Source organism: Falco rusticolus, chromosome 11, assembly GCF_015220075.1.
Source record: "Falco rusticolus isolate bFalRus1 chromosome 11, bFalRus1.pri, whole genome shotgun sequence".
NCBI lineage: Eukaryota > Metazoa > Chordata > Aves > Falconiformes > Falconidae > Falco > Falco rusticolus.
The window spans coordinates 79253-105711 of NC_051197.1; the positions used below are offsets into that span (position 1 = coordinate 79253).

The following is a 26459-nucleotide window of genomic DNA, read 5'->3' on the forward strand; positions in this document are numbered from 1 at the left end:
AACTGAAATACCATTCAGTCTCAGCCAGGGTGTGTGGAATGTACATTAAGAGGCAATTTTAGGGCTTCTGTGAAAACAAAGAGGACTTCATCCTTCAGAGAACAAGTATTTTCCAGGGTTAGTTTTATTCTCAATTACACCATAATCAAGTTGGCAATTATCATCTTAGGAGCTATGAAAGCAGGATTTCAACCCAGCAATGAATTTAGGATCAGCTCTCAGTTACAAGTCTGTCCTATTAAGACCTTCTCTGGAATGCTTTATGTTTGCAAGTTTCACTAAACATACTTGAGATAGATTTTGCTGATACTTGAAAATGGAACCTAAGGGACTCATTAAAAAATGAAGACATTTATATACTTAATGGAACCATAATTTTTGCTTTCACCGGTACCAATTACTATCAGAAGAAAAAGCTTGTTTGACAGTATAGAAAACTGATGGCAAATGTCAACAGGATGAATTAAATGCACATGTGTATGGCATTAAGTGCATGGCTTAAGTAGGGTTTTGTTTGGCATTGGTTTGGGTTTTTTCCCCCCATATTCTTTTAAAGTGCTTTGTGTGACCCACCACCAAACATGCTTGTGTAAAGACATATGCTAGCATAGTTGGTATCACAGTAATACAAAAAACCAAGCATTCACACTATTGCTTTGACTTGAATTTTTCTACATCTCTTATATACAACTAAAGAACACGTTACACTCAGATAATTAGAACCAGCCTGTTCTGATAGTTTACAAAGTGAAAAAGCCCACAGTAAAGCTACTGCTTTACTTTCATAATGTAAACACATCTCAAAAGTATATGCTAAATTTCAGAGATGAGATTACTTAAATCAATAAAACCAAAGTAACTGGGCATATCAACCTTTTTTCTCTACAAGGCTTAGCTCACAAGCTCAGGCTGTATATTTATTCTTCGAAGGACATCTTCTGGCATACAAAAGACAGGATTGACGGCCTTAATCTGTTCTTCTCCTAATAAAGATAGTCCAGCAATTCCAAATAAGGTGTGAAACGGATCCACCTGGGAGAAGAAAGAAAGTTTGTGTCTGTTTCCAAAAGCCAACCAGCTTTTCATTTGTATGGAATGAAGCTTTTGCTTGCTAGCAAGAGAACTGCAAATCTCCGTGGCTGGAGAAGGCACCACAACTGAACAAACTCCCATTCGTGCTGACATGTGTTGACAGGTAAGACAATTTCCACAGCGTGCATTTACAGTACTATGATTTACTGAGAGACGCTTGTCAATATCAAAGCCAGAAAAGCATTAAGACTTTTAAGTGCTAGGCTTTTCTTGGAGAATTCTGAAAAGGGAAAAAAAGTCTTTCTGTGAGCTCTTAGAAATACAAAAACCTTCCCATTTCAAGAACATCAAAACACTTTCCAAATGACAGACCAGAGTCAAGAGATTCGTCCCCCTTCCCCCAAGTGGGAATAGTGTATCAGCTTGCAAGGAAATAGAAAGCTACTGCAGTTTTTAATGCATTTGTGGAGAAAAAAGAAGACATGATCAGCTGCAACAAAAACAGCTAAGACTTCCCCTTGACAGCTGACAAATAAGCAGCAAAGCGTTCTATAGGAATTGCACTGAGGTCTCATAACACTTTTAATTCTACCTGCCCATCACCCTTGAAAGATAGGAACTTTACTTGCAATTTTACCTGGACAATCTCAATTACTTCCACTTGAAACCAGAGAACAGACCAGCTAAACGATAACCGCTCTCTCAATCAAGCAGAAAATCCATACCACCAGCCTCTTCACAATGTTATCACAAAAGCTTCTTCCTCCCTCATCTAGACAAATGCCAGTGAGAGGATTTATTCAGTGGCTGGGCTGGCACAGGGCAGAAGTTAGTGTCTAAGGATTCTTAATAAAACTTAAGACTCATTCAGATCAGGCAAAACCACCGAGAGAGTTGAAGACTACTTAACCTGCACTGGACTCTAGCCTGCATATCATTTTAAAAACAAAACAAACCCCAGAACATCTCACACATCCCCCAAAAACCACCATCAAACACAGTATTTTAGTAGTGATCTTCCAAGTGTGAGAAATTAATTTGTGTGGTATGTGTTATGGGAACCAAACCAGAATTTTTAAGGAGCAACAACTGACTTCAGTGGCAGATACCACAGTGCAAGTGCAATATAAAACATGTGCTTCCTAAGTGAGTCTTCAAAGACAACTCTACCCTATTGTTTGCTTCAGAGTAAACTGCAGGCTCTGCAGAACACTTACACCTGGATCACAAGTGAAGTTACACTCAAATGATAAAACTTACTTTTTCAGTTGAAATGTTCAATTCAGTACATTTTATGTAGTAAAGGATTCCTTACCATATCTCCTGGTCTGTCAGCAAATCCTCCAGTCTCCTCATCCTGGCAAGCCAAAATAAAGCAGCGCAGTTTCTCTCTGTCAATCCAATGTAACCTGCCAATCATCTTCAAAGATGCTAGCACCCACCACGAGTAACATACATCAGGTAACTGCCAAGCAGAGAATATTATTATTTGATTTTGTTTTAAACACGACGCTGCAAATTTTATTGGTGATTCTGCAGATTACTAGGTGTGCTGTCATAATAGTGTTGCAGAGAAACACCAGAGTTGCAGAGTTTCTTTGGGGTTAAAGAGAAAAAAATTCCTGGATGCAGTCCCTTTTCAGAGGACTTCCTTTTTTTCCAGGAAGGAAAAGTCTCTTTTTCAACTCTCTTTCCTTCAAGAACAAAACCACAAGAATGTGATTTTGAAACAGCTTTCACATTCTGCGAGAAAGGCTGAAAAACCACAGTGCCTTTTTCAGAAGTACAAAGAACTTCACCTCAACTAGTTTCATAAAAAAAGCTACAGTACTATGCACCAAAAACCAACTAAACAAAATGGTTGGTTGGTTATCTATTTGCCAGTGGAGATTATCATAGCTACACAATTTCCTAGTGTGATGCGAAACACTAAACACCCAGGATTTACATCCAGTACAACAGTAATTTTTGTACAAATCCTAGAGAAGAGATCATTCCCAATGTCAGAAAATACTCAAGCCCTGATTTAACAGGAACCTGGTTCAGGTGGTCAGCAAGACATAATTCAGCACATATACTTTCTTGAACGGAGGACTCAAACTAAGCACAGCTAAGGACTGCATAACAAGTGTTAGTCACAAACTGAAGAATCAAAATGAAGGCCTGACTTTGTAAAGTTTACTAAAAATTTCTCAGCAGTCATTAAATTTTCCAGAAGTACTTCAGCTTCAGAAAAAGTATCTATTGAAGTTTGAACAAACAAAAGAAACCACCTACTACCTTCTCTGGTCGTCCGTTGAGACCTCCAGAAGGTAACTGGCGTTCACAAAGCCACCAACCCAGCAAGTCAACATTTATTTGATGCAACTGGTCGGTTATAGCCAGAAATCCTGTGCAACAATAGATCTAAAATTACAGACATAAATATTTTGTGTATTTAAAAACTAAGTATAGTTTGGCAGACTAAATACAGAAAGACCTCAAAGCAGGAATATAGCCATGCAAACACAATACAAAATAAGCACACAATTCGACTTTTAGTTTCAGTGAGTTTTACTTCTCCATTAGAAAAGCATGTTATTGTTACACTTGGGTTTGTGCAAAAGTACCAGTCACGCATCGTAATTATAAACCAGTAAGATTTTACTAATATAAGACACTAGTGCAAGGTTTGGAAAAAGATCCTCAAAGATCAGGCAGAGCCATACAGTTTTATTTTAAAAACACACACTGGGGTTCGTTGGTCAAGCCTGGGATGCTCAAACTGATTTCTGCAGGCTGGATATGGCCTTCACAAAAATTTTGCATCCAGCCCATGCTCTGTTCATGTGTGTGCGCCCCTCAGTCTAAGGCTCGTGGAGAGCCAACTGAAGACCAAATGAATTCTCTAGCAGAAACAGTTTAACCCTGATCATTAACTATCCTGGCAATCCCACATGCACCTAGTCACATCAGGCTTATTACCAGCATGCCATGTACTGTATGTGCATTGATTAACCTCTGTTTATTTTTTAGAGTGCAATGGTCACATTTCATGCAGTCACTAAGAAAGCAGCCAAGCACAAAGTGCAAGAACCAACAGTATCAACTGAAGGCTGCTCATAATTGCCTGTCCTAATAAAACACACCCCTATAAAGCCAACATCCCACACCCCGCACACCCCGCCCCCGTAAAAAAAAAAAGCCAACAAAAGCACACATCAACAAGGATGTGGCTATCTAAGAATAGTGCAAAATAAATGTGACACTCCCAGAAAACTTTTGAACTACTGTGCAGACAAAGGAGTTGGCCTTTGCAGCATTTTAAGGAGCTTATGAACATGCACTACGTATCTAATCCTCCCAGGAAATGCCAGCTGCAAACACAGTGAGTTCAGCTCTGACTGCCTTGACAACTATAACATGGTCCAGCCATGTAGACCATACAGGCAATGGTACTGTAGATAAGTGTACCTTATCTTAAAGAGTGTTTTATCAGATTTAAATTATTTTTCCCATTTTAAAAAAAGGGTATGGGGTGGGTGGGTGTTTTTTAAAAAACCCAACAAACAAACAAAACCCCCACTGCTTTTTCTCAACAAAACACCTCTAATACTTTCATGTGTTGAGGTAGGTAAATCCTGGCTATGACGCTGCTCACCATAATTATGCAAAATAAACAGGTGATTTGCAACAACATTACAGTATCTTATTAAAGGTTGATACTGATTCATAAATTCAGGTTAAGTGCAATGATCCCTTCTATGAAAAAAAATAAAAATAGCAAAGGTAGTTTTTATGTAAGTTTTCTGCTGGAAAATGTCATTGAGATTTTCTTCCTTGAAAGATACCTTAATTTTCCAGTTATAACACTGCATTCTCTTCTCAACTAGATTTTACTGAGCATTTTTCAGAATTCACTGTTACTAGTAAAATACTCTTCAGTGCCTACAACAAAACATGATAAACATTCCCACGCCCGAGTTAGGCATCTCATCTTAAAATTGACTTTCCTCAAAAAATTAAACAAGCCTTGCATTAAGAAGGTTCACGTCTCATTTCTGAGTACATCACTGATAAATATCAAACTATACGTATACTGTTTTTACTGATAGCATGCAAACACTACACTAAACATCAGCTATTTATCAGTAAAAATACTATACAATTGACCTTTATGTTTCATTATGATCTGTGGCAGAGTCAGTGATGGATCTTGTCCAACGTCTTCATTAACATTCATTCCAAATTCTCCAAAAATCCTCATACTATTCCAACACCACTATGTGAAGACTGAAATACTCCTAAAAGTTGTTCCCTTATGGTCTTTTTTTTGGTTTGTTTTCCTAGACCGTACCTTCCCAAGTCTCTACTCATCCTAGACTTATCTACCTATTTGCCCATTTATTTTAACTAAGATACTAGCATCAGGCATTTGGGAAACAATAAAGGTGGATCAATTGACGTCACTGATAGATGCTGTAAACACACTTATAGACAGTATGTGATGCTTGCTCATTTAAAACATTTCCATATAAAGAAAAACTCACCTGCCCTGCATGTGATTCGGAACCCGGTCTACAACCAAATCCTCCATCAAAGTTCATACAGGACAAAACGAATTCTACTGCTTTCCCCACATCAATAGCATCCAGTCTTCCCTGCAAGTCAGAAAAGCAACTAATGCACTTTATATTCCACCAAACCCATCAACTACAGGAACTTCAGGAGTAGCACAGAGAAGATTCTGTACTTGTGAAGGTAATGATTTAGGGCTTACCAGAAGCGCAAGAGTTGCTGCAGCACAGAAGGAGAACCTTGTATCTATTTCTCCTAGAATGTGGGGGTAGGAAATAAAATAAAGAGTTTTAATTTTTTTTTATTGTTAATTAAATCACCACTGAAAATATGGAACAAAACATTAAAATACTAGGTTTTACACAGAACAACTATCAGCCAAAAACTGCCCCTGTACTCTTTCCTCTTCCAGCCCACGAATTATTTAATCAGTAATTTAGAAAGTGTACACTACAACAAGTGACCTGTTAAGTTTACTGCACGTAAAGCAAACAACTCATTTCAAACTGGTGTACTGTCAGATATATAACCAAATCAACTAGTGGCAATTTACAAATAACTATAAATTTTAGAGTTCACCTGTAGCGCTCTACTAGATAATTCCAGAGCTGTGGACTCAAAAATACTCGGATACAGCACTTGACCTGCCTTAAATCTGGGCAGAAGTAGAAGCTATTTTTGTTTCAGAAGACTGACGAAAGTTGCAAGTTTTCTTTTGCATACTTATACCTGGAAGCTACACCTGTATCAGAAAGATTGCTCAGCAAGTCCATACCAATGTAGCTCTCCTAGCACAAACTCTGAGCAATTAATATTTGAAGTAAAAATTTAAAATTGAACCCAGACACAAACATTCATTTTTTTGGTCAAACTGATCTAAGACACTTCTTCTTAAGAAATGCACAAGCTGAAACATAAAAAAAAACCCACATGCTGTTCTGAATCACACCAGCTATTGGACCCCTTCAGTTGTGCTGTAATGGCCTCTAAGAGGTAACAGTAAGCCATTGTGCATTCAGTATGTTTGTTTCAATACTTTAACAAGAAGGATCCAGCGAACTATGAACTATTTTAACACATAGCCTAACAGCTACCTTTACAAGTAGCATACATATACTGCCATAATCTTGATTGCTGAATTTTACCAAAACTATGAGCAATATGCAACAGATTTTATTAAAATGTAAGCATTCCATGGGGACAGATATTTTATATTGACTAAATATTTATGCTGCAGCTTAAAAATACCATCTTTGTTCACAATTTACGTGCAGAAACAAAATCAGTGTTAACAGAAGTTCGTAAGTACAAAGCCAGCTTTTCTCATTCCCATATAGTGAAAAATTCTTTCGCAGCCAACACGGATAAAGACCGTAACTGCCTGCCATTGAATGGCAAGCATAAAACATTCCCTATGGAATAGCATATCTAGCATATCCAAGTACTGTCAAGTTACAAATGGTCAAAAGTCATCGTCTTTAAGATCTGGACAATTTATTTGTAATACAAGAAAGGAACTGAAGTTTTTCATTCCTTTCATAAATATTAAACACAACTCTGCCCTTCACAAAACCTCCTTTTTCAAAATTCAAAATAGAAGTGTTCACATACAATACATAAGCAAAAAGACCGTCCAAGAAGACTTCAGTTCATGGACTTACATGTCAACCTAGTCACTAAATCTTAAAGATCTGAAAATTACCCCATTTGTCTCCAGCAAATGATCCATCTTCTTGTTGCAAGTTCTGTATATATTCAACAATTTTATTTACATCAACAACATGGAGACTATCATATAAGGTAAGAATCTGGAGAGGGTGGGAAAAAGACACAGTAACAATCAAAGAGAGGCAAAAATTTTAAAATTTTTTAAAAATTGCTTTTTAAAAAATCCTGGATTTATAAAAGACTTTAATTGACTGTGAATACTGTTTGGTAAGGTTTACTGAAATAAAATTTCATTCACTGCAGTTCATCTATCTCTATCTAAAAACTTTAAGAAATTCTCAAATGAAAACACAGGCAATTCAAGCTGACCACTTTCATGCTTTGCTCTTTCCAACTTCTATCTCTCTTTTCAAACTCATAATGAGGTTTATTTGTTTTTATGTTAGCATTATGTAGAACACAGATTTGCATTACAGTTAATTTTGTAATGGAATAATGACATCCTAGACTTACAAATTTGCAGTTTGTGCACTGCTGCTACTTGGATATATGCAAGTGTAAGTTAAGCAGCTAGTTACTAACACCACTAACAGTCCAAGCCCATCAGCAATGATTGGTTTTGAGTTATAAGACTTTTATTTACATTCAATTTAAAAATAAAATTAACAGAACCAAACTTCAGTAATTTAAGAAGTATGAACAATATGATTACACACAAACTGTAGAGTCAATGTATTTCTGGAAGAAAAATATAGGTCATAGTAGCGAACACAAAGGTTTCTGAGCTAGCATTGATTTGAACCAGTGAAATCTCTATGACACAATGTCATGTGAAAACAACACCATTTCTGAGCCCCAGCTGGCTTTGTGGGTTTACTCATAACTTGCATAATCTGTAAAGACAGTAATTAAGAATTTACTATAAACAGCACAACAGAAAGACCAGTTGAAACCAATCAATATTATAGTGCCAATTCTGAAAAATATCAACTTCTATGACTTTGCACACCTAGGGTTAGCTGGAATCTTTTCAATTGTTAAGATAAAATGTAAGTCTTATGGAGATGCAAAAAAAAAATGTACAACTCCAACAGAAAATATATAATCATAGTGTGCTCCTTAAAAAGCAAATCTGAACAAACTACTATTAACTGTGATCAAAGGAAGATATGACATGACCCTTTAAATATTCTGGACACATACACAGAACTAAATGGTGTTTTCTCACTAAGAACGTGCACTCTCACTAAGAACGTGCACTCTCACTAAGAACGTGCACTCTCACTAAGAACGTGCACTCTCACTAAGAACGTGCACTCTCACTAAGAACGTGCACTCTCACTAAGAACATTATGGTTAAACACAAAAACTTTACATCAGCACTTGCTAACACTTTTTAATTTGCATAAATCTAGAGCAGTTAACATGAAAAACACTTGATGTTACTAGGAGATATTATCTAAGAACTACCATCTCTAATAAGTAAAAGTAAGCAACCTCACATCATAGCCTTTTCTCCTTATACTGGATTGTGAAAGGACTGATTGGACAGTCTGGAAAAGCTCAAGCTTCACAACATAAATAAACTTTAGCTCCAGAATTACTGGTACGCTGAGAACCAGGAAGCTAAAGTAGTGATAAATGTCAACTTTAGAGCAGATAATACACAACAACACTCATCACCAACTCAAGAAAACAGCATTTTTCTGTCCTACCCAAGGGTTTCAAATCCAACACACTTTCTTCCTAAAACTGGAAGCTATCTTATTTATTTGTAGCACCCTTTAAATATTTCTTCCAGAAGACTGGACTAGAGATACAGTATGCAAGCAATCAAGCAATTGTTCAGAAGTGTTTGAGACTTTTTGGTATTTTTTCCCATGATGGTTTGCAGGAGGGGGGAAGGGGGGGGGGAAGAGAGGGGGAGGGGAGGAGACACATGAGAGTGAGAGATTAAATCTATATTGGAGATAATTACAGTGAAAAAATAAGACTGAGAATCACTTATTCTCAGGGGAAGCGTACTACCAAATAAAATGCTCAACAAACTGGTATAATTTTAAAGTTTTACACTAAAAAAACGTATTTGAGGAACACAACAAGAACAGAGTACCACAATTTTTCTTTTGTACAGTACTAAAGTGTAAACACACTACACAATCATGCATGTTACATAAATTATATAAATACTACATAACTATCTATTAGTGCATTATAATATATAAGAATCATAATATAGTAATATATACATTAAAAAATAAAATCCAAAACTTTATTCTGGTCATATGTATGTTTCACCTCAATGTACACTAAGAACTTATAAAATCCAAAATTATCTACAAAAAACTCCAGTAAAACCTGTGACTAAGAACTATTTCAAGACTGTCACAAAACTTACCAAGAATGCAGTCACCATTAAATGATCATTAAAAGCACAACGTTCCTAATTCTGACAGTTTTTTAGGAAATTATACAGCTAAATCCTGAAGTTTTTCCCATTAGATCATTTTTTTTTAAAGTAACATACTGGAAGTTTTTGCCATTGGCATCCAACAGCACCCACGTTCATAAGGCTTCCATCATCAAAATAATTAAGTGTTTTTTTCTAAAATTACCCTGTTACATTTACCTGGATGGCACTGAGGGTATACAGAAGATGAGGATCATGACCTATGCTGGCACTTACTCCACCACATTCATGTTGACATGATCTGATGAATGACAGAATTTCTTCTTTGTTCATTCGGTGCAGCTGCCCCATGAGATCCATTGCTGTCAGCCCCCAGTACACACCACTCATCCTCAAATATTCCGACATACAGTATTCCTAAGTAGTGGATTATTTTAGTTCTTAATCAGATAAGCACATCATCAACAAAGAGCAATGAAAAAAACATTTACAAACTGTAATGCACCAACCATCTTCCATCCCATTAACAACTTACTTCGTATCAGCCACTCATAAATATTCTGTACACACATGCATACGTACAGGCACACACAGGTATACAGCTACGTGTACTACGTTCCCTTCCTCCCGTTATTTCCTAGTTCAAAGCATCAAGCTCAATATCAAATTAAACCTGTACAAGCAGTTAGGCACCGATTCACTTCGGCTCATCAGCTATCACCTTACCCAAACTACTGCTCAAATTACCACCCCAACTAGTCCCAAAAATAACAAGTTAACATTTAATGAACGTTACAAGCGTCCAAACTCCTACAATCTAAAGTTGCACTGGGAAGTGAAATTTCATACCGAGTTCTTACACAGATCACACCTCCTACAGAACCCATCAACATTATTTTCTACGTGCAGAACTTTTAAAGCACGAGAGCAATCGTAAGCAATAGCGCTCAGAGTCCTTTCGTGGACTGCAAAAGCAACCGCAACTCCTTCTGACGAGCAGTTACTGCTGCTTTCCACCCGGTGGAACCAGCACCCAGTTCTCGCAGGCTACACCCCGTGCCCCGCGGCTGCGCGGATGCAGCCACGCTCCCCTGCGTCCTAGGGGATGAAGAAAGCACAAGCAGTTCATTTCTCAGGTCTTAGAGTAATTCTAGAGCTGAACTGATAATCTTGAAGCTTATACTCAGCTAATACACGCCGAAACTCATCACGGACCTCGGGAAACCGACTGCAGGGCGAGAAACAATTAGCGTGTGCGCGCACACCAGGCCCTTGGCTCCGAGCATGGAGGTGGCGGTTGCCATGACCGTTAACAAAAGCACAGCTGTACCGAAACAGATCGATACCTACGTAATCATCTTTCTTCGTTCCATACGAAGCGATATAGTCCGCGTGCTTCTCCGAAAGTAACGTGTTCGGGGCGTCAGGTTTTATTATAACATCCTTTTGCGACGTCCCCTGAAAAAGCACGGACACAACGCGAGCGGCACGGTCAGCCCGAGGGGTGCCGGCACCCGCAGCAGGGCCGCTCGGGGGCTGGGTGCGCGCCTCCCGCCGGCGCGGCCCGGTCCCGCCACGCCCCGCCCGCGGCCCGAGACCCCCAACAACGCCACGACACCCCCCCCGGCTGGCCCGAAAGAGGCCGGGGGGCAGGCGGAGGTCCCGGCGGGACACAGGCCCCGCGGACGCGGCTGCCGCGCCACCATCACCAGGTGCGGGCGGCGGGAGCGCTCCCGGGGCCGCTCCGCAGCCGGCGTAGGGATGGCCGGCGTAGGGATGGCCGCCGCCGCCAGCCCGCGCCGCCCCCCGACCCGCGGAGCGGCGCGACCGGGAGCCTCTGCGCGGCGCCCCGAAGGCGGCGGCGCGTGCCTCCCCACCACGGACACCCGTACCCACCATGGCCGCCGCCCGCACCGGAAGGAGCGTCGCCCGGCGGCGCGGGGCGGGGCGGGCGCTGGGCCCGGCAGGGCCCCACTGCGGCTGCCTGGCCCCGCCTGGCCGCGTAGGCGTGCGGGGGGGGCCGCGGAGCCGGCGAGGGGCGCAAGCAGCGCACGCGTGGCGGGCGCTGGTACCGGCTGTCCTGCACGGCAGCGAGACCGACAGCGTTGGCTGTAGCTGCAGTTTCCTGCCGCTGTCACCGAAACCGGGAATCACACCTCGTCACACCACTGCAGCATTAAGAAGCGGGCGCGCCTTTATTGCAGCGCTGGGTGCTCGGGGGCATCTCCACAGATCAAGCACACCTGTGCAGATGTTACCGTTACATTTATATACAACAATTACAAGGTCGTAAAGTCCCAGTTACAATGATAGGTTAGCAATTTGCATATAATTGTAATATTTGCTGCGTAATCCTTTTCTGTTACTACACTTGTTCAGGGGAAGGGTCTTCACCTGGGCAAGGGTCGTCTTGACCTGTGGGCGTGATTTTTAGTATTATAATGAAGGTAGTTCACTTCAGGACACCTTAAGTTAGTTTTGTTGCCAAGTTGGACGGCTGGATATCAGCCTTGCCAAGCTGTCCAATAACTCATCCTATACACAACAGAACCTGGGTGCTCTGCTTATCCTCTGGAGAATAAGGACTAAGGGTATTATGGTCTATAGCACAGGGACTTCCAGTAACAGTCTTGGGTAACAAGCAGCAAAGCAATTCATACGTCATTGGTTAGTAAGTGCTAACATAATTCTAACATGGAGGTTAACTCCTTAAAATCAAAATGCTCTTATAACTAACAGTTACATAAACACAAAATATAGAAAGATTCAGTAAAATCTTAAAATAATCTGCAACACTGCTGCCTCAGCCCTACCGGAAAGCAAATCCAAGAACTTAGCCACAGGGCAGGTAAGGGTAACTGTCCTTTTGTTAAAGAACTCCACCCTTTGCTTCCTAATTAAAATTGCCTGGGGTGATGATGATGCTGATTACCAAGGCTGGATGCTGGCACATGGAGCACACCAGGTGGGGAACACCATTCCCATCCTGTACAAGTACCGTGTGTGACGCTGGCTGGTACAGAGCAGCTGGACCGAGGCCTGGGTTTTATGTATGTCAAATACCTGTCAAGAACATCGCATCGCTGGTCTTCCCACAGGTAAACATGTTGGTGGTTTACAGTGATTAAACACTTTCTTTAAAGAACTGATTTCCCAGGTGGCCTACCAGAGGATACTCCCGAGCACTGCAAAACCAATACCCGATGACAGTAATTGTACAGTCCAGCACTAAATCCAGGTGATGGAAGAGAGACCACAGCAAGACAAAGGCATTTTGGTGAGAAACTGCCAATGAATTCACAGAATTCTTGAGGTTTGAAGGGACCTCTTAGGATCAAGTGCAACCCACCCGCCCCAGCAGAGACAGCTAGAGCAGGCTGTCTGGGACCATGTCCAGCTGAGTTTTGAGTATCTCCAGAGATGGCAACTCCACCTCTGCCAGTGTATGACATCCCTCACAAGAGAGAGGAGGAAAAAAAAAAAAAGTGTTTTCTTGTGTTCCAGTGGAATTTCATGTTTTAAGTTGCACGCATTGCCTCTTGTCCCATCAGTGGATGCTGCTGAGGAGACGCTGGGTCCCTCCTCGTCATTGCATCCCATCACGAATTTATGCACATACATAAGACTAACCCTGAGCCTTCTCTTGTACAGGCTGAAGAGTCTCAGCCTCTTCTCATGTGACAGATGCTCCAGTCCCTTAATCATCTTGGTGGCCGTGCTGGACTCTCTCCAGTTAAGTCCGTATCTTGCTTCCACTGGGGAGCCTAGAACTGGACACAGTACTGCAGGTATGGCCCCAGTACTGCAGAGTAATTTGTTCAAGCAGCTCAGGGAACATCCATTCTGCCAGCACTGCCAAGAAGGGTCTATCCAAGGTTAAAAAAAAAAAACAACACGATTCCTTCTTCTCAGCTGTTCTTGCTGCAAACATAGTTAAGTATATACATAGATGGAAAGCAGTAATAGGTTTAAGTACACTGTATTTGAAATAAACATGATTTTGGAAGTCTTTCTTAAGGAAAAGTTACACACTTTTGCTTGGAGTGAATCATCCTAATTGAACATTTACTCGCTTAGGTGAGTGCAACAGTGCAAAAGGCCACAATTCTCTCAAGCCAGTATCGTTACTATTGGGTAGTACCTAAATCCTCAGAACAGGCACACATGCAGACTGTAGCAGTGCAGGCCTTCACGCTGCCAAACCGGAAAGGCTATTCAGCTGCTGTTCGCACAGCATAGTAGGAGCTGAAGTACAGCCACTAACATACTGCAGACACTGAACAACTTACCCAAAATACAAGTTAAGTGATGTGACAAGGTAAATTAATAAAAACCAAACACACTTCTCTTAAAAAAAATTATTAGAATGCAGCAATGACCATCAGACATAACATTCTGATTATCTAATTTTATAGTGAGAAAACATTGTATTATAAGGTTCTCATTTCTTGCCTGTTTTGTATTTGAAGAACTGATCACTTTGGAATGAATGCAAAATTATTAGAAAATACCAGCTTTGTTAATCAGGAATGAAGTGAGGGACTGGACAGGGAGAACAGAAACACTGCTTAATAATGTACAACGTAAAAAGATTTTGAAGGAAGGTTGGGGGTTTTTCCTCCATGCCTTTTTAATTCTATTGAGAAATGCACTAAAATCCTCTTCCCTGAGAACACAGAACACTACAGCAGTGCCAGATACATTTTATACATTTCTTTAAGCCTTAATTTTGCCAACAAGTTCACGAGCTATGACCATCCTTTGAATCTGAGCAGTTCCCTCATAAATCTGAAAAGAAGAATTGCAGTAATGTTAGCTGATGATTTTTTAACCAATCTATACTTTTAAACTTTCGTGGCACTAACCCTGTGTGCATTGGGATGTGCAGAAAGACAAGAAAACTGAGAAAATTCCAGTGTGACAGAGTAATACAGCGGGCTAAATGGAATAAATAGCGTACAAGACACTGAGAGACAGTCTTGTCCTCTCAGGTGCTCTTATCTTAACTCCGTAAGGTTCTCATAAAAATAAACAGATGTTGTGGGTGAAGAAGGATGAGGAAAATTCTTATCTGAGGAAGCAAATACATAATTTAGGTTTTACAAAGTAGGATTTAAAACTATAGGTGGAAGGGAGGAGGTGACTTGTGCCAAAGTGGTGTATTTTCTTTGACTAGCCTTTCAAGGTCATACCAAATATTCTCTTTGATCTATTTGTTTCCATTTCTTCTTATTAACTAGTACTCTTTCCAGAGCAGGGTTTTTTTTTGGTTTTTTGTTTTGTTTTGTTAATAATGTATTCTTGCATTTTCTTCTAGAAACAGTCAGCATTATCCCTCTGTTTTGTTTGTTTGCTGGCAGCGAAGTCAAAGATAGACAACAAAGTATATATGAAGCTCTAGTGCCAAAGAAGGCCATGTGCTCCACAGGTATATTGCAATGTAATGCAAGGGCTGAGGCAACCTAATTAGAGGTTAAAGTGTTCCAGCTCCCAGTTCTGCCAGAACTTGGTTTGGGAAACTGCTCAAATTCATGCAAATCTACTTTTCCATTCACTTATTGGAATAATCTTCCCAAGAACCTCACAAAGTCTTTTGAAAATAAAAACACTATAACCTGTATTCACATTAATTTTTGGTTCAGAAGAAATTTTTCATTCCCAAACTGAATCTCTGACTGCTGCTGCTTACCCCATGTTGATACTGTTCATAGAGCAAATTGTGTTTTGTGAACAGTAGATGCCTTCTGGAGCAAACCGAAATGAAAGCTCTGCTTTCACTATATACCAAACACCTACTGGGACACCAGTCCCGAATGAAGACATAATGGTCCAAGCCTACAACTGGATCCTTACAATTTTATGTGTATCGGGGACATACAATTCAAGGGACCAAACAGGCTTGCTATGAAGTCAGCCTGCCCAAACTGCTTACAGTGCAGTTGTCCGGGCCTCAGCAGCTATTCGTGCAATCTACTAATCTGCTCCTACTGTGCTAAATTACTTGCTGATGAAGACAGCCATGGACCTCAAGTGTAAAGACATCAAAACTGACAATCTCGTCAAGTAATTACCAGAGGTTTATAAGCCAATGCTAATATAGTGTCAACAATCATTGTCAATTAAAGAAGGGAAGTTTTCAAAATCTGAGAAAGAAAACTAGATTCCAAGTTTCTACCAGAGTAGCCTAGATTTGTAGTCAGACAAACCTAAAGCAGAGTAAGGACATGTAAAAATGTTACCAGTAAAATCAGTATTAGAATACTGTAATACTGAAAAAGATGAAATATGTGGAAGAAAAGTTGGAAAACCAAGTTTTTGTACATGAACTTACGGCCAAATGCATATACCATCTGGAATTGGGCAGTAATGCAGTAATGTGCAGTGAAGTGCAAGGTATATTCAAGGGATGTGGACAAAATAATTGCAAAGAAAAAAGCCTTTCCTGAATTGTTTTTGGGATGAAGTGGAACAGAACACCACCAAAAATACTAAATATGATTAGTCTGAACAATTAAAAAAAAGCCTACATAGCCATGCATTTGTGATGGATCAGTGTAATGGAAAATCTAAATAACTGGGATCCTGTAAAATCAGTCTCAGCTTTCACATAAAGTTCTAACGGTCACATCATCTTTCTCTACAAAACCATGCAACCTGCCAAGCAAAAAGCCCAATCATAATAAAGTTCACTTAGTCATTCATTCATTTCCTCACTCACAGGAGTGCAATTAGTTCTAAGAAACTTTAGATTCCATAACAATGGCTGTCTTTCCTTAAATAGAGAAAAATAAATTCTTGGCTAGTGAGATTAGTTTTCATTTTAGAAGTAGCTGTAAGAGAAATACTAACTACCTAGATTCTTAAGAATGACAGCTGTTATAGCTAACTAACATTACAGTTCATGGTCTGCATGCATTTCTTGGTATCATCTGTTTTGGTATGTTTTATCTAGTCACTAATAAACATCACTGGTTTTGCTGAACACAAAATATTCTTGCTGAATAAAGAACTGTAGCATAGTGTACGCTAACAGAAGAATTACAACATGACATAGAATAATTTCTTGGCAGTAACACTGCAGAAAAAAAAACCTGGGGATTATGGGTGCCTGGGCTAAACATGAGTAAATATGGGAGGGTTTTGCTGTTAAAAAAAAAAAAAAGAAAAAAGGCTAATCACTCCAGGTTGTGTCACACTTCTGTTAACACAACAAATGCAAGATCATCATTCCATGATACTCAGCACTGCTGATTTTCAATCAGAGTGTTCCACAGAGCTTACAATACCAAAGCTGCAAACAGAAGGTTTAGAGCACAGCAACAAAAACAAGGCTGGAAACAGAAAGCAAAAAAAAACCCCAACCAACCACCAACCCAACCAAACGAAAAAAACCCACAAAAAAACCAAAACAAACCACACAAACCCCACAACTTACAAGAAGAAAGGTGAAGAAGCTGCTTTAGTGTTCAGGCTGAGAGGAAAGCTAAATTATAGGCAGGTGCTAGTCCACAATACATGTTGGAAGGTCAGAGGATTTCCATCACTGAAGGTTTTCAAGACCAGCATTATACATAAACCATCCTACTTTCAGAATCCCAAAGCAAGCACTAGTATTTTGATCGGTTTCTTCTACAGTGTTTTTTTCTAAGAGCTCAAAAGCTTCAAAATTAAGAGTACAAGAATTTCAGGGAGTTACCACATTGGGGCAGGGGGGAGAAAAGACCATTTATTTCTCTTAAGTAGGTTGAGTTGGTCCAGTGCAATAACTTTTCTATGCCAGAATTTGCCTGATTTTATGACTCTTTCTTTACATTGAAGGATTATTGCTTTTATCGTAAAAACTTTTTTATATGTGTACATCACGATCTGAAATAAGTAGCCATGTTTATTTATATAAAATTTAGGCATTATATAAAGATCCCATTCTCTCTTTTACTTACCTGGCAGATGTTAGCATCTCTCATTAGTTTTTCTACAGGGTATTCAGTATTAAATCCATTTCCTCCAAAAATCTGTACTGCATCTGTAGCTACTCGGTTTGCAATGTCACCAGCAAATGCCTTTGCAATGGAAGCATAGCAGGTGCTCCTGTGACCAGCATCACCTTCCCATCCAGCTCTCTGGTAAGCCATCCTAGCAAATTCCACTTTAATTGCCATTTCAGCAAGCAAGAAAGATACTGCTTGGTGCTATGAATGACAAAGTAAACTAGGTTAACATTGCCCGCTTAAAATTCTATGACATCCAAGAAAGAGATAATCTTCTTAATACAATAATCTCTCCAACAAACCCAGTAAATTCTACTAGAGGAGTTCTACAGAATATAGGTCAGGCTCTCATAATTGTATATTGAATTAGACTTTTTAAGTTTTTAATTCTCAAATCCATTTAGTCAGAGGGGTTAAATACTGTGAGATTGGTATTTACCTTGCTATTTATTCACATTTCTTTGAAACTGGTAAGTGGTGTGATCAGCAGGGTATTCTGTTAGTATTAATACTGTGCATCTTGTTTCACATACCTCAGAGGTTTTTCTCCTTTCCTGAAATCCCTGTTTATTAGCACTGAATACTTAAGTACATCCTGCTCATACACGAGTTTCAGGGTTTTGGGCTTTCGGTTTTCTTTTTGCTTTTACCATTATCATTGATAAATTATAAAAAAAAATCCTGAAGTACTGCACAGCTAACTTTACTCAAATGGTGCTGACCTACATAGTTGGAAACATAAAAATGGCAGTGAGATAATATAAAAATTAAGGAACTAAACCAATCAAGGAATAACCTTGAAAAATCAGTAGTAGTACATCTGGTGTGAAAGCATAGCTTCTATTTATGTTCTCTCTCCTTCTTCCCCCTCCCCACCCTCACTTACTTCAACAATTGCTTTCCCAAAGGTTTTTCTCTCCAAAGCGTATCTAGTAGCTTCATCAAGTGCTCTTTTTGCTAATCCAACAGCACCAGCAGCTACCTGAATTGAATATAGCACAGAATGAAAAAATCAGAAATACCTGCTATATTTTACAAATAAGTTATTTCTGATACTGATGTGAATAAGCTGTAAATAATATGGTCAAGTTTGTATCATAACCAATATCATTTTAATGCATAAATAAGCTTGTAATTGTATAGCGACAAAGGGGTTAAAATGTCTGAAAGATCATATAGACTGTTCTGGCAAGAAAGTTGCAAATCTCTGCAAGGGGAGCTGTCCTCCTTATCTGCAAAGCAAGCTGCCCTACCAAGGGAGATAACGGGACAGCAGGAGGCCTTGAGTAAATTACGAGGGGTATTGTAAAAACCCTGGGAAAGATTTCTAGCAAGTCTGCCAACTCATCAGCTTTGGACCTAAGGTGAAAAGTACACCATGAGGAAGACCTAACGGCCTTCCTCCCATAGACCACTGCCCACATTCTAAGACCCCGGCCCACATTTTTGGAAGAATCTGCGCAAGCGTGGAAGACTGATAAGCTAATTAGCATACGGAGCGAGGGTAGGCGGGTTCAGGTAATGAATATGTATAGGCGTTAATGGAATATTCATTGTTTCATTATATAAATATAAGATAATCTGCCCCTCTGGGTGTGTACGATTGGTGGAAGGATCCCCCGTACACCCGGCGCCGACAATAAAGAATATTTAGTCACTAAAATCTGGTTTTGGACCTGTGAATCAATACTTACAGGTCATCTGGTCTCATCAAAAGCTCCCATTGAGATTTTAAAGCCAGCTCCCTCAGATATTAATACATTTTCTTTCAGAACTCTCACATCTCTCACATTTTCAAAGACCTGCTATATCTGAGCAGCTCTGACAGATTAATTTCCTGAAATGGAAAATTTACAGAGGTGCAACTACATTGCATTATTCAAATGTACAATATGTTTTCATTCTTCAGTTTACTCAAAGCATAAAGTACGCTTTTTTCCCAAAAAGTTTTCATCTAAAAATTACCATATACATGACAAACACTAGTTTTGCACTTACAGACCATGTGCACTTGATTTGTCTAAGCTGAGCAGTTTTACTTTCTCCTTATTATGAAAGCAGTCTGTAGCTCTAATTAGTCTTCTTGTCTTTCTCTAGTTCAACTATATCCTTTGAGATGGGAGTGGAAAAATTAAATAATCTAATAGGCAGGCAGTAGAGGTATACTACAACTAAATAAATAATTGAGCTTTTCAAGTCTTCAGATTCCTTCCCTAATGTTCAACATCCAGTTTTGTCTACTACTAAAAATAGTACTTTTTTAAAAAAGAAAAAAAGAACTAGCACCAGTGTCTCCAAGGCCACTTCCTTGAACAGCAGTAGCTACAATTAAATCTCATTGTGTGCGTATTATGGTTAAAATTGCCCAACTTGCTTCTTATCCTTTCAAGGTATACTATTCCACATTCACTGGCACTTGTCAAGAAAATAGTTCTCAAAGATTCTTTTGCAGCTGTTCAGTCATCTCACTTTAGACTTTTCTAAATAACTTATTTGAATTAATAACATTATAGTTAAGTACATCTTATGAATAGTTTCTGAATGTTGTGAAAATGAAGATTGTTGTACATGAGCATATGAAAACGTTCAGTTGCGTAACAGTCTTTTTTCTATAATGGTAATTTGTTGCAGTATTAGTTTAGAACTGTAATTCCTGGCTTGTCAAATACGAAATAGTCTTCACCTTTCTTCCAATTTGGATTCCAGGGCTATCTGCTTCTACAATGAATCCAGTAAAGGCTCTGCTTGCAGGAGTTTTTGGATCTGGATCGGTATGAACTATCAAAAAATACCTAGTGTAAAACGAAGAAGAGGGATGCAGTTTATCCTCACAATTAACAACCAGATACTTTTTTTAGTTAGCAGTTTAACTGTTTTTATGTGCAGTTCTACCATATAATAAATTCTATCTGTAAGTTAACAACCCTTTTTTCTTGCCCTTCCCAAAAATAAACTGAGGGGGAGCAAGAGGAAGTTTCAAAGATTCAAGATTTCATAAATTCAAAAATTACTTCAGATCAACAGATCTTAATCAATCAATCAAGCAAAGATTCTTCACCTTTTCCATGTATCATAAGTCTTTATATTATAAGCTTAATGAATAGTACAAAAGAAGCTCAGTCACAGCACCTACATAAAAAATAATGGTTAGAAAATACATACTTGCAGGTAAAATATTATGCTATCACCTGATTTCAAAGATCTTACTTTTATTCTTCTAAGTTGTAAGTAAGTATTTCTCTTGGAAATTAGCAGTTGTAAATCATATTTATGGTGTTCAGTAATGTCAAAAGATATCTAGTAGATTGATGGATCTGCCTTGAACAAGGAAGTAAATAACTGGCAAATTCAACTTTTGGATAAATGCATAAAGTTTTCTCACTTGAATTAAGAAGAATTTGTATGTTGCAAATCAGCATGATGTGAAACATGATGAAAGAGGTTTATATTGTAAAGCACGCTCCATAGACACCATAGCAATATCTGGATTCTCTGACAGCTGAAAGCTGTCTTCCCTTCAGAAAATAAAAATGTAACACCATAATCCAACAGTGTTTCCAGCCTCACTAGAAGCAAGAGGTGTTTCTAGTAGAATCAGAAGCAACTGATCTCAATCACAGCTACAAAGCAAGGCAGTTAGTAACATCAGCCTGCTGAGTACTTTGCAAGTTAAATTCTATCGCTGTCCTGCCCTGAAGAAAAAGCAGAATTAATTTTGTTTCATAGCAGCAAGATGTGACAGGCCTTCTGGAGTGAGTTGTCATATCATCGCTCATTTTCCTTTTTAGGCTTTGCACAGCACTGACACTGTGTTCTTATATCCTATCATGATAAACTGGTCAAAGATGAAAGTGCAGCGTGTTGGAACACAATAAATATTCCGATTTATAAACGATCTTTACAGAATTTAATTTTGAGGGGAGCCACTATAGAACATAACAGAAAATATATCATGAGTTATAACATCAGTTTGCTTTCCACACCTTCTGACCATTAATAACATACTCCTCTCCTCTCTTCTCAGCCTTTGTGTTTTTATACTAGCCACATCAGAGCCTGCTCCAGGCTCTGTTACACAGTACGCCTAAAAGAAAATAAAATGTAAAATCTTAAGGAATAAGATTTTTATTTTTAAGGAACCACAGATTATGGCAGACTATGTGCATCAAACTGATCTGTAAAAGGTTTAAGTGAACTGCATGGTAAAACCCAAAACATTGAATAAAATAAAATACCACAACAACTCGACCCCAAAAACCCAACAACAGCTGTCAGAGCAAGAATCCAAACATACATGAGTTAATTTTCTTTATAAATCCGTAATACATAAAATTGTCTTTTAATGAAACAGTACTGTTCTGTAACCTTTGAGTCATTACATCCTCAGACTTCAAACTAATATGAAAGCTGAGGATCTTTAAAACCTGAAAATAAGAGCACTAAGTAACAGTTTATGTGTACTGTGTTCTTGAGGTCTAGTTGTTCAGATTTTAATGCACTGCACTTGCATCTTTACTTCTTTCTGTGTAACAAGTACTGCTTATATCAGGGGTCCTCAAACTACAGCCCGCAGGCCAGATACAGCCCCCCAGGGTCCTCAATCCGGCCCCCCGTATTTACAGAACCCCCCCGCCGGGGGTTGGGGGGGGAAACCAAGCAGCCACAGATGACCTCCTGCCACTTCAACCGTGCGCCGGCCCCTGTTTAAAAAGTTTGAGGACCCCTGGCTTATATCATACTTAAGATCAAAAATACAATTTAATTACCATTCAGCCTGAGGTTTTCCTTATAGAAATTCCGTATTTTTCTTAAATGCCTACACCCCTTCTTGAAAGGGAAATAAAAGGTGTTAATTTTTGGTAAGTAAATTAGGATGGGGATGATTATCCAAGTATTATCTTCTATTTGCTTATTGAATGTATTTTATTAGCCATTCCCTGCCTTTCAGTAAATGCCACTGTTTATTTACAAACCAAAATATGTGCTATGTTGTGAGTACTTGTCAGTGTTGGGGCGGGGGGGACGCACACAAAACACGGAAAAAGAAACAAGGGCGGGAAAAGGGACAGGAAAAAAATGGGAAAAAAAGGGGGGGAGGAAAGGGGGGAGAAGGAAAATGGAAAAAAGAAAAAAGAAAATAGAAAAAAGAAAGCTAAAGAAGAAAAAAGGACTAATACTATTAATATGGTTTAGGAACATTCTACAGTGTAGCAGTTATACTTACACACATCATTGGTTCCTCTGTCATTCTTCCCAAGTATTTTTTCTGCTGATGTTCATTTCCTGCAATGATTACTGGCATTTGCTGAAAGAGAGTATTTAGACCATTAATCCATCCTTTTTAAATGTACAGGTTCTAGTTTAAGGGACGTAAGAAAAGACAGAACTTACCCTCAGGGAATTAGCTTCAATGGTAGTTTGAACTCCTGTACATCCAGAAGCCAACTCTTCTGTAACAAGGCATGCTTCAAGATTGCCAAGGCCAAAGCCACCTACAATTGAAATATTTCATTTACCAGAATGGGTTTAAATTGTAACATAGGTGATTTACACTAATTAATTAACAAAAACATATTCCCCCACATACATTTGATTGTGTACTGCCTTTGGTTAGACATTCTCATGCAAGGTTTTTAAATAAAGTTTTGTCAGAAGAGTAATAGGCGATTTGAAAATTAGATGTTGCAGTTCCAGGGTTATTGTGTGATTAATGTGGGACAAGTTGCACAAAGTGGCAAGGATGTACCACTCAAATTTTTTGACTACTTTATATTTGAGAATTAAGAGTTCTTAGGAAGCAGAGAAAGGGGTCCTGAGCTACCACAGCATGGGTGGGGGGCGGGGGGGAATTGTTTATGTTAGTCAGACAACCAACGCGGTAACCTGCTTCTGATAGAAGCCAGCACTTCAGGAAGCACATACAAATACAACAACAATACAACTATACTTCTTCAAAAGTATTTCCCCACGCCTTCAGGTGACTTCCTCAGCCAAAGAGATACCTCCCTTTGGTATCTTTGTTACGCTAACCCCTGACAGATACTTCTTACGTGAATTTGCCCAGTCTCTTTTTGAATCTATGTAAAATTTTAGCAACAGTACCATCCAGGGGCAATGAGTTTCACAAATTAACTACACACTGCATGCAGAACCACCTCCTTCCATTTATTTTGAACATGCCATCTGCTGATTTAATTTGATGCCTTCTAGTTATATTGAAAGGGACAGTGAACTATCAATCCCTTTTCACTCTCTCCTTGACACTGCCATTTTTGTCGTTTCTCACACAGAAGCTACATCTCACACAGAAGATACATCTTTTATCATCTCTGTCACCCTTTTAGGAACCTTTTACATTTCCACAATACTCTTTTGAGATGGAAGGATCTGACTACATAATGATTTAAAGAGGCAAATGCAATTTGGATTCAGGCAGCAGCATAATTACATCTTCCGCTCTTTTCTTCATTCCCTTAAAGGTCCCTTCTTACCCTAACTTTTATGGTTTTTACCACTTCTGAGTTATGCCAATGTTCACAGAACTATATATTATAAACCCTAAAATCTCTTTTTTTGAGAGGCAGTAACTAGCTCAGAAGATACCATTTCCCTGCAAAGTTTGGACTGATTCTTTCCCTTCACATGTGCATCACTTTTCCTTTTTTAAATGGCATTTGCCATTTTAACAGTCACTCAGTTTCATGACCTTCTCCTGCAGCTCTCTGCACCAGCCTCATCTTTTCTACACTGAATAACTTGCTATTATCAGTAAACTCTATCACCTCAGTATTGACCCCCTTTTCCAGTTTATTTATAGGTATTGCAAGCAGCACAAGACCCAGCAAGGCTGTGCTGTTAATTTTTGCAGTATGAAACCTGATGATTTTTAAAACTCATTCTGGAAGTTCAAGCATTCTGTATCAACCAGGCTTTCCTTGTTCACACACTGATCAGCTACTTCAGAAACCCCAGTTATTTTATGAGGCATGACTTCCTTTCACAAAAACCTTTCTCTACCATATCGTGTTTATCTGTGTCCACTATTTCTGTACTTCATCTTACATGCTCTTAATTTACATTGTGTTTCAGACTTACTAGTATGTATTTCCCCAGATCTCCCTTGGAAACATTTTAAAGCAATGGTGTCCAATTTTCCACTTGTAATTTTTCATGTAATAATTAAGTGATTATACACTGTGGTAGTCCTGCTATTTCAGCCTTCAGTTTCTCTAGAAGTTGTGGCTGAATAAATCTGCTCCTCATAATTGCTCCTTTTGTCTCTTTGTTCCTTAACCTCGCTAATTAAATTTTTGATACAAGATATACCCTCTCATTAGTCTTCCAAAAAAAGAGTCTGCTATGAATACTTTCCTAACTTCTTTTCAAGTAATATAAATGCAAAAAAGGAAATAATTTAACATTGTTTCCATGGTTGCTCATTTACCGAACACTGCCAAAGCATTGCTGTACCGCACCTAATCTAAACTGAAAAATCGTCCTTCTGGAACAAACTCTTAAATTGCTCCAGCCTGTGTCAGAGACTAGAACAAAGCATGACCTTCTAATTTCTCTGCCTCATCAGTTGACACAGTGCACCAGGGGAACATTAGGCAGTCGTAATCACAGTAGGAAAATCTGGTCATAAAATACTAAATCGTAGTCTGTCTAATTTGTCTCCTGATTACATCCACACATAGTTAACACCTCTACGTGTCAACCTGCCAACTGATTAGATTTATATTACTCAAGTATGCAATTGTTTATTTTATACAGAATCCATAATTACACATACAAATGTCACCTAATGCCTTTTCTTTGTTTCATTTTACAGATTAAAAAGTTGATTACTTACCACACTTTTCTGGTATGTGTGAATTTTTAAGACCAAGTTCCCAAGCCCATTTTATAAGTGGAAGCAGATACTGAAATAGACAGGGAAAAAAAAATCACCTTCTATATCATCACAATTAACACTTCAAACTTTAAGCAGGTTAAGATAAAAGTCTAATTTTTCCCTTACGCTATGGTAGATTTACCTCTCCAGTTTTGTCATATTGCGCAACAACAGAAATAATTTCCTCCAGAGCAAATTTACAAGTGGTAGCTTGAAACGCTTTCTGTTCATCAGTAAGTTCTCTATTAAAAAAAAAATAAATCACAATTCTCTACTATGTTTAATTTTGCCAGTTGTCAGACTGTGAGAAAATAGAGGACAGTCCTTGCAGGACAACCCAAACCACTACTTCCTAGGCCTCTCCAAGAAGCAGAAGAGTAAGCTTCCTCTCCTCCTGGGGGAAAAGCTCCATTATTCTCTCATCAACACCTACAATGCACTTACTTCTGACAAAATTACCCACAAAATGAAAATGGAGTAGAGAAGACTGCATAACATAAAATGTATTACCAAAAGAAACAAGAATGTTGTGCTAATTAAATGAAGAGGAGGCAGATGTCTGAAGATCCTGGCTATTCAGTTTCAAACATCTAGCTGCTGACCCACTAAATTTGCTTCAGGTATATAATATGCCAAGATGAGGATGAATTTCCTCATAAAATTTCTTTATAACCAAGTTCAACTATGTCTACATTAGTTACTTCAACATTGTAATGACAACATGAGATAATTATTCAAAACTAAGACACTTTGGCAATAAAAAGCTTAAGATAGGAGTTAAAGAAGAAACCTTATAAACACTACACACATACCTGACTTGTCGGAGCTGAGAAGAAGTAATTTTGGTTTTCAAACACTATTTTAAAAAGAATAGAAATTATTTAGAATAAACACCTCCAGTGTTTATTCT

General features: G+C 38.8%; 2 protein-coding genes and 1 non-coding gene across 4 annotated transcripts; all 3 read right to left on the reverse strand.

The window, feature by feature from the left end:
- Positions 1 to 106: 106 nt before the first annotated feature.
- Positions 107 to 11687, reverse strand: LOC119155450 (geranylgeranyl transferase type-2 subunit beta). Of its 2 annotated transcripts, none has more exons than XM_037404157.1 (9): positions 11564 to 11687; positions 11018 to 11125; positions 9887 to 10084; positions 7292 to 7397; positions 5792 to 5844; positions 5562 to 5672; positions 3313 to 3438; positions 2348 to 2497; positions 107 to 1032 (listed from the first exon to the last, which is right to left on the reverse strand). In XM_037404157.1, exons 1-9 carry the CDS (start codon positions 11564 to 11566, stop codon positions 892 to 894), a joined length of 996 nt encoding a protein of 331 aa, XP_037260054.1. In that variant the 5' UTR covers positions 11567 to 11687; the 3' UTR covers positions 107 to 891. The 2 variants fall into 2 exon arrangements, with proteins under 2 accessions (XP_037260054.1, XP_037260056.1); XM_037404159.1 differs by lacking the exon at positions 107 to 1032 and adding an exon at positions 1039 to 1312.
- On the reverse strand, positions 10801 to 10883 carry LOC119155876. Its single transcript, XR_005106884.1, has one exon. It is a non-coding gene; the product is annotated as a small nucleolar RNA SNORD45 (small nucleolar RNA).
- An 8997-nt stretch (positions 11688 to 20684) lies between the features above and the next one.
- Positions 20685 to 26258, reverse strand: LOC119155552 (medium-chain specific acyl-CoA dehydrogenase, mitochondrial-like). Its single transcript, XM_037404368.1, is given in 7 exon segments — positions 20685 to 21686; positions 21689 to 21739; positions 22880 to 22960; positions 23047 to 23147; positions 25508 to 25577; positions 25692 to 25791; positions 26251 to 26258. Coding segments are annotated over 7 exon segments (477 nt in total). The 3' UTR covers positions 20685 to 21620.
- Between the last annotated feature and the right edge of the window lie 201 nt (positions 26259 to 26459).

Bases quoted from the DNA above. Each gene is read 5' to 3' on its own strand.
- LOC119155450 (XM_037404157.1), bottom strand. The intron at 5,845-7,291 runs GTAATTTTCAGA...CCCACATTCTAG, and splicing joins ATTTGCTGGAGACAAATGGG to GAGAAATAGATACAAGGTTC. The intron at 1,033-2,347 runs GTAAGGAATCCT...TTCTTCTCCCAG, and splicing joins CTGACAGACCAGGAGATATG to GTGGATCCGTTTCACACCTT.